Source organism: Rhinolophus sinicus, chromosome 16 (genome assembly GCF_057876585.1).
Source record: "Rhinolophus sinicus isolate RSI-liver-muscle chromosome 16, RSI-T2T, whole genome shotgun sequence".
Taxonomy (NCBI): Eukaryota; Metazoa; Chordata; class Mammalia; order Chiroptera; family Rhinolophidae; genus Rhinolophus; species Rhinolophus sinicus.
Genome location: NC_142516.1, coordinates 69,660,487 through 69,674,106, shown reverse-complemented (window position 1 = coordinate 69,674,106; position 13,620 = coordinate 69,660,487). Strand labels below are relative to the sequence as shown.

The 13,620-nt window shown below is 37.3% G+C and overlaps 2 protein-coding genes across 5 annotated transcripts in view; one reads left to right on the top strand and one right to left on the bottom strand.

Moving 5' to 3' along the window:
* IFT74 (intraflagellar transport 74) overlaps positions 1 to 11,989 on the bottom strand; it is an 85,871-nt gene extending 73,882 nt beyond the window's left edge. For 2 of the 4 annotated variants that reach the window (XM_088792770.1, XM_088792767.1), the window contains exons 1-4: positions 10,801 to 10,925; positions 5,544 to 5,673; positions 2,081 to 2,216; positions 226 to 274 (exon numbers count right to left, since the gene is read on the bottom strand). In XM_088792770.1, coding sequence (XP_088648896.1) covers positions 226 to 274; positions 2,081 to 2,216; positions 5,544 to 5,673; positions 10,801 to 10,805 — 320 coding nt within the window. In that variant the 5' untranslated portion in view covers positions 10,806 to 10,925. Of the gene's footprint in view, positions 1 to 225; positions 275 to 2,080; positions 2,217 to 5,543; positions 5,674 to 8,680; positions 8,866 to 10,800; positions 10,926 to 11,852 lie in introns of those variants that run through there. The other 2 variants (XM_088792769.1, XM_088792768.1) reach the window with 2 other exon arrangements.
* The window catches only part of PLAA (phospholipase A2 activating protein), a 36,681-nt gene continuing 33,876 nt past the window's right edge, over positions 10,816 to 13,620 (top strand). Inside the window, exon 1 of the mRNA XM_019736266.3 lies at positions 10,816 to 11,369. Within this exon, the coding sequence (XP_019591825.1) occupies positions 11,221 to 11,369 (149 nt within the window). The 5' untranslated portion in view covers positions 10,816 to 11,220. The remainder of the gene's footprint in view (positions 11,370 to 13,620) is intronic.

The window sequence follows — 13,620 nt, the reverse complement described above, 5'->3', positions numbered from 1 at the left end:
AAAGTGATCTTGAAATATATAGTTCACAAACATGGAAACACATAAAATTTAAAATCTCAGGGTGATTGCATATACATCTATTTTGTAGTACAGCCAAATTACGCAAAACTTACGTTAGAATACAAAATAATTCTCAGAAATCAACAGATACCAAATTACGTTAAGAAGCATCACAGTTAAAACTCAGTGATTAGGCATAGAAAAAACCATATTTATTTAACATACCGAAGAAGTCCAAGATAGTAAGATTTGTCTAAAATTTGCCTCTGAGGACCTGAAAAAAATTTTAAAAGTATTAGTGTTCAGTTTGGAAATGTCACCAAAACAGGAAATGCAAATCACAACTAGAATTACACTCCACAATTCTCTGACAGTCCTCATGAATGCCCCCAATAAATTTGATAATCAAGAAGAATTATTGAAATGAAAAAGAGAACTCCTATCTTAGCATCATAAAATAATGGAAGCTTGAATTAAGACCACAAAGATGGGACTAGAAATGGGGCTTGTTCAGACATAGACTCTACAGGTCAGGTTGCCTGAATGGAACCTGTGGCTATGGGAGTCTAGAAGAGTGCTATCCAAGAGACCATTCCGCAACAATGGAAATATTCTACATCAGCACCATCCAGCAAATGAGCTCCAGGGGATTACTGAGCACTTGAAATATGGCTGGTGCTATTGGAGAGCTGAATTTTTATTTTAATTAATTTAAATTTAAATAGCTACATATAGCAACTGGCTATCATAATGGACAGTGCAGATTTAGACTGCATTTCTCAATGCAAGCAAGAGATTATGATTTTTCATAATTTGTTTCAGAGACATTTTTAGTAACATGATCCTAGATTTCAGAAGGACTAAGTAAGTACTCCTAGGTTAAATATCCCAATACTTGAAAGAGATGAAGTGCTCTGCAAGGTGTGAGTGGTAAGGGTAGGAAGTACTGACTGTGAAGTCTATGTTGAGAAAGAGAACGTCTTATTCGAATAGGAAATGGGGCACTAGGGTAAGTAAGAACAAAAGTCACAGGAGATAGTGGTGTATCATGTTAACAGTCAGAATTCTTTCATGTAAGGCCTTGAAGTATATTGGTAAAAACTGACTATCTTAAATGATATTGGTTCTGTTTTGAAGGAGAAATTAATACAGTAATAAATATGCAGTGAATCCTTTATAGAATTTCATTATGTTTCTACCCCTAAGGCTTTGTAATAAGTAATATTAAACACACAAGCATTTCCATGAATATATCTTTAAAGACTAAACAACTGTATAATTTTTCCTCATTTTTCACAGTATTGACAATTATTAAGCAAGTATTTCTAAATGGTTGATTGATTTTTATTATTTAGTGAGCTAAGTGTATAACAATACAATTAAGAAAATTTAAATCTGAAAGGTATGACATACTATATTATAAAAGGTAGTATGATATCTTATAATTAACTTTGCACCAGTAGAATATCTTCATCTCTGATAAGTCATTTGCCACAAATACAGAAGACAAAACACTCATTATAAAACAGTTCACCATGCTTTATGTATATAACAGATCAATTTTTTTGAATCATAACATATAGTGTATTGCTATGCCTTTCTAAACACATACTGAGGCATAATGACAGATGTTAGCCTCATTTCTTTATGTATTCTAATGGAGTATTAATTATCAGAAAAAGTAACCCTTCTTGACTTCTCATAAATACACAAGTATCTCAATAGTGTCAGTTTGATATAGAAACAATCAAACAGTATTTCAGAACATTTCCATATAATACTAGAAATAGTTTCCATTCCTGAGCTTTTCTTCAAATTATTTCAAATTTCTTCAAGTTGCAGCAAAGCTCCTTGTTCAGAAAAATGCAGACCAAAATAGCTCATATATGTAGTATATATCTCTCTAGGTCACCATGTATTTTCACATTCATTCTCTTATTTACCCCTCACAACAGTTTTGTGCATCAAGAAGTAAGAACTGAGTAAAATAGCCTCTTTCATCTATAATTCTGTTTAGTATAATAATACGGAATTATAATACTTCTTATGCAAAATATACTCATCTTCTGAAAATAGATACCTTTAATCCCAGTTTTCATTCCACTCAAGCCTTGCTGTGTTACAGGACGATCCGCAACTTTAATTTGAGAAGACAGAACTCCTCCTGTCCCTATGGCACCACCACGGGAGCCTGGTCTTGCTGTTCCAGGTGGCATCTACATAACAAGATTTCAGTTTCCGTAAACTAGAAAAACACTGTACCTCTACTATTGTTAAGATTTCTCTAACAAATGTCACCCCGATAAATTTAACAAAAATTTTAAAAGACTGCAAAGAGAGTATTAAAATTTTTTTTAATTCGATATAATTTGGAAAATATTCCTTATATTTTTGAATATTTGAAGTGTGAAATATTATTAAATAAAATTCTTTAAAATTTAAAATTCTATGTATAGACATTATTTATAATACCCCAAAACTGGAAAGGAGCTAAATGTCCACAGTTGTCCTCATTTAACCATAAACCCATAAACTGTAGTATGTAACAAAACAGTTTACAAAACTGTATTTATAATTTTATTTTTGTAAAACAAAAAATCTGGAGGATTATATAAAAAATAGTAACAATGTTTATCTCTATATAATGACACAGTTCATTTTTACTTTGCCCTTTTATATAACTTGGTGTTTTTGGCATTATCATAATAAATACATATTACCTTTAAAATCAGAAAAAAAATAAAGAAATTTTCATTTTGAAAGAAGACTAGCTATAATTCCATCACAAGATAACCATGTAAGTATTAAAGGGCTTGCATCATTCAGCAAGCATTCAGATTATTACTCACATGATTCTCTTTTTCAGGTCTGCAAAATCCAACACAATATTATACACCCTGAGAAAAGGACAAAAGACTCCTTTTTTGTACAGTCATGGGAAGGTATAAAAGACAACCTGAAACTGTTCCAAGATATCCTTCTTTTATTTATCTTCCTTTCCCTCTTTTCTTCTTCTCGCCCTTCCAAAGAGTACTACTTGACTACTCCAAAGAGTAAAGTAGTAGATTAAATATGTAGCAGGAATTTTAGACAGGGGTTGGCTTTAACCATTGTCATTCATTATGTTTGTTTTTAATTCTCTCAGCTGGTAGCCTCTAATCCTATCAGCTAACATAGTTCTTAAGTGATTCTGAGAATTACTTGGTAATTATTTTTGAGTATGGGGGCCAGTAACAGTAATACACTCCGGAGAGTATATTGTACACAGGAACCCTGTCAACTACAAATTCAAATGAAATAAGTTTAGGGTTTTCCTGAGTGAACCTTGTAAGAGAATGCTAAATCTCTCCCTTTGTAAACTTTCAGATTAATTTTCTATTTGACTTTATGCAAGAATAATTATGACAGCTACTCAAATAACTATGCTACTTAAAAAAAACAAAAAACGATCCAAATGAAATGTAGAAAAAAAGTATGAATTAAAACTGCTCACATTAAAAAGAATAAAGTAGATACATATGCATTCACATGGAAATACATTTACAATATATTACTGAAAGTAAAGGACAAGATAAATAAGAATGCATACAGTATTATCTTCTTTTTGGAAAATGCTAAAACCATACAATTACATGTGCATGTACTAGTGTTTGTAAATAGACAGCAAAAAGTCTGGAGGGATACATGTTACACTGTTGACAATGGCTATATCTGAATAGAGGGAGAGAACTCTGACATTTACCTTTGTTTGTATGGTTTACAATGAGCATTACTATTTTAAAACCGCAAACATTAAATAGGTAAAGCATCTGGCAAATAGTAAATGGCCAATAAATACCAGATTCCTTTTATAAATATTTAATTAACAAGCATAAATTCGTACTAGAATAGTAAAGATACCCTAGCTCAGTATCGTATTTTTGAAGACTTTAGAAAAATCATTTCAGTATAAGTTGGTGATCATATTGATATTACCTCAAACTCTACAAAAATCACAAAAATTTAAGAAAATCAACTTTAACAAAATTATTTTCTCCAAAAATTGCTGCTTTTTTTATGAATTAAACACAGGACCCAACATTATCTCTAGTTTGCAGTTAGCCTATTGTCTTAGCTTGAGTACCTCATATGCATTTTATGAGGTAGTCAAAACCACCTGCTGTGAGCATCAGAGAAATTACTATGACTATTTTGGTGTATTCATTTCTTTCCTCGTACATATAAATGTACATTTTATGTTCAATTGACACCACACTGCTTTTTTCATTTATTATATAGTAATATAATAAATAAAAGGTATTATAAAGATATATTATTTCCTCAAATATTCTTTAAAAAGAAAGAATATTTGGCTATCTAATAGTCTATTATAGGGATAGACAAATATCATAATTTATTTATGACACACCTGTTGCAAGGTCCTTTAGGTTGTTTTCACATTTCACTATTATAATTATAATGACAATGCAATAATTATCTTTACAGGATATTGTTCTACTTTGAATTATCAGTTTATAAAGTTTATCCATTTTTTTCCTAATGTAAGTATTTTTCTTTTACTGATTCACTGATTTATGATACTATCTTACATTAAACTTCTAACATTTACTAGAGTTTGTTTCTAGGCTGCTGTGGCAACAACACTGCTTTACTTATTATTTATAATATATTTTTATATTAAGAGTATTGTACTTCTTCTTATTTTTGCTATGTGATTGTTTTGGGTAAATTTTAGAATGGTTTTATAATGAATGATATTCACCCCACTGTCCCCAGAAGAAACCTCATGGAATTTAGTTGGACATAGGATTTATAGCATTAATATAGAAAGAGCTCTTACAAATTAGTAAAGTTTGCTTTCTCATTTTAAGATTCTGAATTGTATGTATGACATATGTATTGCAAATATTTTTCACCAGTTTGTCATTTTTCTTTAAAATTTTTTATGATGTTTTCAAGTTCTGTAAATTAAAATATAAAAATACTTTTCTGTATTTGGTGTTTGTGTAATTTTACAAAAGCCTAGCCCACCCAAGTATATATGAAATACTTGTTTATATTTTCTTTTAGTACATTTATCATTTTGTTTTTTAAATATAAAGTTTTTAAAATATCTAGAATTCAGTGTGAGGGAGGGATTAATTTCTTAAAACAATGGTTTACTTGAATGCACTACTGAATACTCCATGCTTTTCCAACTAATTTGAAATGCCACCTTCATCATTAATTAAATTCTTACGTACTCATATGTCTGATTCTGTTTCTGGTCTACTTCATTTCATTTGATTTGGCACCAATATACTGTATCACTTAAATAACTATAGCCTTAAAATACATTTGAATATCAGCATAAGCAGGCGTCTTCTCTCTACAGTGTCTTTCAGACATTCTCCCATATCTACACTTCTCAATGTTTTCCAAGAAACAAACACAGATGACAGAACACTTACGGAAGACAGAAAGAACGAAAAATAATCTCTTATTATAGACAGGATTTCCAACTTCTACCTAGATGCCCAAGAATTCATTTGTTTTAAACTTACTCCAGTTGCCACTCGAATATTTCCTGATGGGGGTCGTATTCCAGAAAGAGGCCTTCCTGCCAACCCAATTCCACCTCTTGAAACAGGACGAGCTGCTGAAGGTTTGTGATTACTGGCCATTGTCTGTTCACTGTTTGGAAACAAAGAATAGTTTAATTCTCCTTTGATATATTGTATAGTAAGACACTAGTGACCCACATACCCTTGCTTCAAATATTTAATCCATGATGACTTTCCCTGCAAATTAGGTACCAATACAAGTTTAACCATGCTTTAATTTTGTTCAAACTTGACAGTAATGTTCCATTTAGAACCACAAAATCATTTACTACAACATGCTTTCTTCATTTCCCTATTATCAAAATGCGAGCCCCTCTAGTTCTCTATCTCTCCTGTGTTCTCATTCCATATTCCAGTTAAGTTTTCTCTCTCCTGACATATCGGGCATCTTTCTTCTCTCCCAATCTTTGCTCTGTGTTTTCTGGTCCATGGTTAACTCCCTTATATTCCAAATTCTGATATCAAATACTTTCTATTACTCTTTGCTTTAAGAGAATGCTGGCTTCCTCCCAAAACTCTTTTGGGAGCGAAGGCTGTTTCAGCTTCCTCTCCCACAATTCCAAAGCAAAGAAGAGTGTATGGCATTGTCACTTTAAAAACATTATTCTTCCGAGTCTTTAAAAGAAATAAACAGGATTCTCTTCCTTTGGAGATCAGGGAATGCAACCATATCACCTTGGATCTTTACTGGTTGCTTCTATCTAGGGACCTCTTTTATACCTAGTTCAGTCTCTATTCCAGCCCCACTGACATTCTGATGACTTCTATATGGATACTGGACTCAATTCTAAATTCTAGCTTCACCATTTCCTGACCTAAATTTCAGTAACCATCTCAACTCCATTTCAGTCATTAATAGGCATGGCTAGACCTAGGGCTTGCCATCATCTAGAATTACTTCATCTCAAATATCTTAAATGAAATATTTTCTCTGATCTGAAGCTCTCCTTCTACCCTTTTCTCATCTGCAGTCTCAGTACACCTTTCTTTAAACCACCTCAGTGTGTTATCATGTTCAGTTCTTTCCTAACCTTAAAAATTAATTTCTTGATCATGAAACCACTTTTAACTTTGTCCCATATATCTTTTTCCTATGCAGCCAAACTCTAAAGAATAGCTTACATCCACCATCCTCCACTTTTTCAATTTCCACTATCTCCTTGATTCCTACTATTCCATTCAAATGGACCCTGCCAATGCAAGTAGGGATATAAATGTCATCTGTTACTGGTATCCACTCCCACATGAAATCATTTCCATTTTCAGTCCTTTCCTTTTTCAGCTCTTGCTCTTGGTAGCAACTCCTAGTCACACAAGTCAGAAATGTAGTCCTTGATTTCTCCCTCTACTTCATTTCCCATAGTTCATCACATAGTCCTACTGATTTTATTCCTAAACGTTTAACATGTACCTTCCTCTCTATTACTACAGTATTATCCAGGGCCTCATGGACTCAAGCAGATTATTATACTGGCCTCCCTAACTGGTCCCCTTGCTAACACACATCTTGTCAGTTCTCTTTCCTAGGAATTCTTCCATAACCGGTCCCTAACCACCCCTTCTTCAATTTGAGGTGATAGGCATGTCCTGTATACTACTATGCATCCTGGGCACATCTCTATTCCAGTACTTATCACACCAACTGAAATGATTTGTTTCTCTCCCTTGAGGGTAAGTACTGGATCTTATTCAGTTTTATGTCCCCAGCACCTTAGTGCCAGGCAAAAACTTTGTTTTTTGTACTTTCTGAATTTCCTCCCACATGAAAGCTTTACCAATTACAGAAATTTACTACATTATTAAAAGTGAAAAAAAAAATTTCTTGAACTAAAATGGTTTCTCAGTTTCTATATTCCACACCCACTCCTTGCATTGCTTTTCTTCTCTCTATCTTTTTTTCTTTTCTTATAACTCCAACTTTGTTGATGATGCATTAGTCAATGTCTCCAGGTCTGTCCTTTAAACTGGGCATGAATTTTAAGTTTTCAAGTGTTATTGGAAATTTCTATTTAGATTTCCCATTATTACTTTATACTGAATATGTTCACACTAAACTTAAAATCTTTCCATTCCAATTAGCTCTGTGATTCTATGTACTTGCCATTTTGAACTCAGTGGACAAAGCAATGGGATTATTACTATCATTATCATTTCAAATGGAAGAGTTTCATGAAATGACTTTTTGAGGGCAGATAAGGTCTATGAGCTAAACAGTTTCTCCCAAAGAAAGCTAATACAATAAACCTTTGTTTCCAGAAGAATTTTAGTCAATATTATTCTAGCTTTCCTGATAACTTGAAAAAAATGTACAATATACCAAATTTCCACCTGCTTTTCTTTGACACTGCTTTCCTACAGTGAAAAAAGCTTAGCATTACAGTAGTCCTAGGGGGTAAAATAAAAGGGTGAGGAAGCAACAAATATACCACTAACTCAGGGGTTATTTACTAAATATTCACACACTCCCTGGGGATTATTCACACATACTCGGAGAGGCAACCTGGCCTTTGGTTCCGGGAAGATGAGGGATACAAACTAGTTCTGACAGTTTACCAGCTACATAATCCCTTCTGGGTGTGTTTCCTCATCTGTAAAACAGAAGTGTGCCAATGACCTTTACCTCGCAGACCTGTTGTGAAGATTATAGAAGAGTATATATAAAACATCCGGCTCCTAATTATTATTACTATCATTATCCGCCCCAAACCAGTGATTTTTAACATATATAAAATAGTGGAAAGTTGTTAAGTCCCTCCTGCTTTGACCAACAGACAGAAATCTATCGTTATTTTGAGTAAACTCCCTCAGCCAACAGTGAATTGTGAGGCTCTTGGATTCCTCGCCTTTCGTCTCTCCTTGGCAGGTTTACTCAAGGAACTGTTTGAGGTCTCAGCGCACGCTTTGCGGACCAGAGTTGGGACTTGGGACTTCCCTGGCCTGGCGATGGGCCGGAGGAGACCAGCTAAGAGCCGAAGAATTCGAATTTGTTTTGTTTGGAGCGCATCAGCATCTCCAAGGTAAGATAAGAGGCTCCGGAGGGAGGGAGGGAGGAATAGATGGGGTGTGGGATTTCTCACCTCCGCCGGCGCGGAAGGAGTGAGGCAGGTCACAGCGCTCAGGTTCACTACAGCTGAGCTCCCCAGTCAGCCCCGCTCTCGGGTTCGCCCACTCTCGACTCCCCGCTCACTCGCACGCAGCCTTCCTGGGCCCTCAGGCTTAACTGGAGGCTGCGCGCCGCCGTGTATCCCGGCAACGGCGGCGTGGCAAGAGAGGCCCCGCCTCTTCATTGGCCAATCCTCGGCTTCAACTCCTAGCCACCACCAGCGAAGCGAGAGTAAAATGCTCTCGCGAGATTTGAGGGCGTGTTTTCTCAGTATCTCGAAGCTTTTCGGGAAGGGGTGGGGAAATGGCGAGTTTGTTCGAAAATGAACGTTTTATTTGAAAACTTTGGTTTTCTCTATAATCAGAGCAAACTCGGATTGTGTGCTTGACCTGAACGCACTTCCACTGAGTTTTATTATGTCGCTATGTAATCTCACTTCTGCTACCGTGTAATACGTTGTTTTTAGTAAGAACTGTTTGAAGTTATTCGGTGGTGGTAGGGAGCGTTGTACATACAGCCTTTTTACTTCTAATCAGTGGTAGTTTTCCTTCCGGTTAAGACAGCATCAGCGTACAAAATACAATATTAAGTATGAGTGCGATTCTGGTGACATCTGTTCCTCTGCCTTTCGTAGAAATCTTCCAATCTTTACACTTCCTTTCAGAGTTCTTTTGATTCAAATTTGTGAGAAAGGCTGAATTAAATGGAAAGTGGTCTTAAAAAGATTTTTAAATCAGTGTTTAAAAAACAACATAGGAACTACTTCGTCTCAAATTCCACCTCTCTAATAAAGTAACTTGCAGTTTGTTTTCTTCCTGTCTTCCTACAGACAGAACTTAAATGTTACTGCAGCTATAATCATTATACATACATATTGGACTCGTCACATTTTTCACATTTCCAACTTTCATATGTTATTTACATCCAGACTTATTCTCTTATTTGCTTTCAAGTAACTTAAAATCAATACAATACAGAAGGGAATGATATTATGTGGCTTTCTCAAAGTTTGTAAAACTTTTTCGTGTAATTCCATTTGAACCCAACCTATTTGTAATGGTCATTGTTATCCTTTCATCACTATAGTAAAAGGTAGAATTTGCCACCCCAAAATATGACACTTGGGTCTAATGATTATTTTGAGCTGAAGGAAACTGACCACCTCCCCCCACCAACAAAAAACAAGAAAAACACATAAAAGCTCTTTACCATTCGTCTATTTGTTTAGAAGAGGACATCATTTTCAAAGGTTTCCTTCTTGCCTCTCTACCAGTAAGGACAAAAGTTAATCACAGGAGACAACTTTAGACTTAGCCTGGAGACTTCACTGGAGGAACCTGCATAACAATCTTTACTAACTGTCCTTTCTCTACCATTAGTTCCCATATATTTGCCTTCCCATAATTTGCTACCTCTAAAGACCTAAAGCCCTTTTCTTTTTGTTACTTCTGTAAACATTTATTTTTTTTTCTTTAAGATGCTATATAAGCCCAAGCTCTAGCTACCTCTGTGATACCCATCCTTGAGTTTTTTCCTTGTACATATGATATACTTGTTTTTCTCTTGTTAATCTTTTCTTATAGAGCTCCAGCAGAAAACCTAGAAGGGTAGAAAGAAAAAGATATCTCTTCCCCTACAACCTTTAATGATTCACCTATTCCATATATTGTCTCCAAGAGAAGTTACTGACATTATGCAGATTTCCCTCAGTGCTTTTAGGAGAGGGAGTTGGCATTTGTCATTTGTATACAGATGTGACAGTTGAAATATTTATTTTAAATATTTGAAATGAACACATAAAATATTATACTTTTATATAAGTACTAAGAATCCAGTTTAGTGTTCAGAGAATTTAAGGCAAGCGATTATTTCCAATTTTGCCCTAAGCTCTCTTGTTTTAATTAAAAAGTTTAACTTGAGACAGCAGAGAAGGACTGGCAAAACCGGAGATAAGCTGCCCTAACAGAACTCCAGGCAGTCTTACCAACAAGGCAGCTCGCAGCACTGCAGAACAAGATTTAAAATAGCCGGATTCCGCGCGCCAGCGGCTCACGCCCCACTGCGCGTGGCATTGTGGGATTTGTAGTCTCGTACCTCATCTCCTATTACAATAAACAGTTCAGCCAGGGCTTGTAAAGGACTCGCGCTGGGAAAGGAGCCGAATTCGGGCGCTTGGGCAGACGGGCCGGGCATCACTATCTTTTCCTCGACCGCTGGTCCAGAGTGCAGGAGGGAAGAGCCTCAGTTCCACGTCGGCCTCAGCAGTCCGGACGCACACGCTCTGCGTCATGGCGGGCTGAGGCCGATGATGAATTCCGGTGTGCATGTCAGGGTTGCTGTGTCACTCGGCCCACTCGACGCGCCCCTTCCCTGCCGCCCTTCCGCACCGGCTCTCGCCTCTTCCGGTCTCCAGCCGCCCCTCACCTGCAGGCCCCTCTCCCACCGTGATCCGACCTCCCCTGCGGAGTGATCGCGCGCGGTGCCCGGGCACCGGGCGCCGGGCGAACAAGAGCCATGGCGAGCGGCGCCGCCAGGTATCGGCTGAGCTGCTCGCTCTCAGGCCACGAGCTGGACGTGCGGGGCCTGGTGTGCTGCCTCTATCCGCCGGGGGCCTTTGTGTCCGTGTCCCGAGACCGCACCACCCGCCTCTGGGCACCGGATAGGTGAGCGCTGAGAGCCCGGCAGCCTCCCGGCTGTGTTGCAAGCTTCCTACCGCGTGTGGCAAGAGAGTGACCCTCCTCTGCTCTATCCTGTTCTCTCCCTCTCTTCCCGGCCTTTCCTCCGGTCTGCGCTCCCTCCCAATTCTGAGAGCGCTGGCACTCGGGGCGCGCTGTGTAAGAAACCGACGCGATTTGGTGGAAAGAGCACCGGATTGGGGGAATAGAGACTGACTTCCTTGTGCTAACTTGACCACTAAGCGAGGGTGACCTTGGACGAACTCTTACCGTTTGGGGCGTCCGTTTTTGGACGATGATTTCCCATGGTAGATTTGAAAATTTATTGATGCCAGGTGCACCCTCCTAAATGAGGCAGTGTGGAAGCATTTGCCATGTAATTGAACTAGTCCATCCCTCTTCCCGCCCTATAGAATTTGCTCTCTAGTCTTTCCTTCAAATTTGATGAGAACCTTGGTTCTCAAAACTTACATTGCAGAAAGTTGCTTTGCCTCTTCTCGTTGTCCAAGTCAGAGTTTCTGTGATGGGCTTGGGTGGAGGGGATGAAACCTCAAATGTTTATGGATGTGTGGGGAGGTGCTGTTTCTTGAGGAGAGTAAGTCCATTGCCTTCTAAAGATTGTCTTGTCAGAGAGAGTAACAAAACAAAACAAAAAAAAAAAAAAAAGATTAAGGAACAGAAGGTTAAGCTCCAGTCCAAATCAAGTTCAAGGGTTGATCTCTGATTTGGCTGCTTGTAACAAGAAATTAATGACCTGGAAGATATTTCAGTTTAGAAAGAGAACTGAGGTAAGTTACTTTGTTAGTCTGCCATCAGTAGAGGTTTCACTCAGTTTGAGACACCATCCATAAATTCAGATGATAATTACTATTGAGGTCGTCCTAGTTGGGATCCTGACAAAGAATAGGAGGACAGGCAAGTTCTCTCTGTTTATAGAGTTTTCTTACAGTGTGGGAGGCATGATGGGTCAAAAAACAAGCAAGTAAATAATTACATATTGGCATGTGTACCATGAAGAAAACAAATATTGATATAGAATCCAGTGGAGAGATGTTAAAGAAAGAAGCCTCTCTGAGGAAGTGGGTTTCTTTTTTAAAAAAATTTGTTTGTTTGAATGATTTTTAAGTCAGACACTAAGATGGAGCTGGTCATGGGAGCAAGGAATGAGAAAGGTTGATTGGAAGAGTACTGTAGGCAGTAGGGAGAGCAAACAGAAGACCTGGATTAAAAAAGAGGAAAGTCCATGTGTGCTGTGAGGTGAGGAAACAATGAGCTGTGAGGTGAGGGCAAGTTTTAGAGGCTAACAGGAGCCAGATCATGCCTTGGTAAGAGGGCTAAGGAAGGTAGATAGAAGCCAAAGACTTTCAAGCAGGGAGCAGCATGATTTCATTTACCTGTTCTGAAATTTCTGTGAGACGCTGATGGAGATTGTATTGCAAAGTGGTAAATATGGAAGTAGATCTGTTTGGAGGCTTTGGCAGTAGGCAGCCAAGACATGATGGTAGACTAGGGGTATTGTAAAGCAAACTCCTGTATTGACTTGGATAAGATGACCTCTAAAGGTCTCTTTTAACTCTAAGATTTTGTGATATTCCAAATCACTTAGTGACAGTAATACATAACTTTTTATGTATTTGCATACAATTATGGATTAAGCTTGTACATTTAAAATTGAGCTCAGTAGAAGCGTGTGTCCAGTAGGATATAAACATTGCAATAAGGAGTATGTAAAGGGAATATTGTTGTCATAATTGAATCCTGTCATTGAACTTTTGCATGTTGTGTATGAGTGTGCTAGGTCGACAAGAACTTAAATCACTGCAGTGGTTGCATTTACCAGCAAGTTGAGGAACTTTGGGCTGAAATGATCCTCTACTTGAAAACTGGTTCTTTTCATTTAACTCATGTTGTTTTTTGGTGTTTTTCAAAATTCATTCGTGTATTTATTCCCCTAACCCCGATTGAAACCCTGCATGGTGCCAGTCACAGGGCTAGATGGTAGGTGATTAGTGAGATAAGATAGTTTTACCTCATTTCCAATTGCTCAGGGCAGAGCATCTCATAGTCACTGGGTGATGAACCTCTCTTATACATAGAGTATCTTAGCTATAAAACTGTTCTCAAGGTTGACATCCTCACAGTTTCTATTTCATGGTATATTTAATAAAGTTAAAGAACTGCTGTAAAATGTTTGGAGCCAAGTCGTAAATGAGAATTGTTTTCCATAGGGTTCTGGATC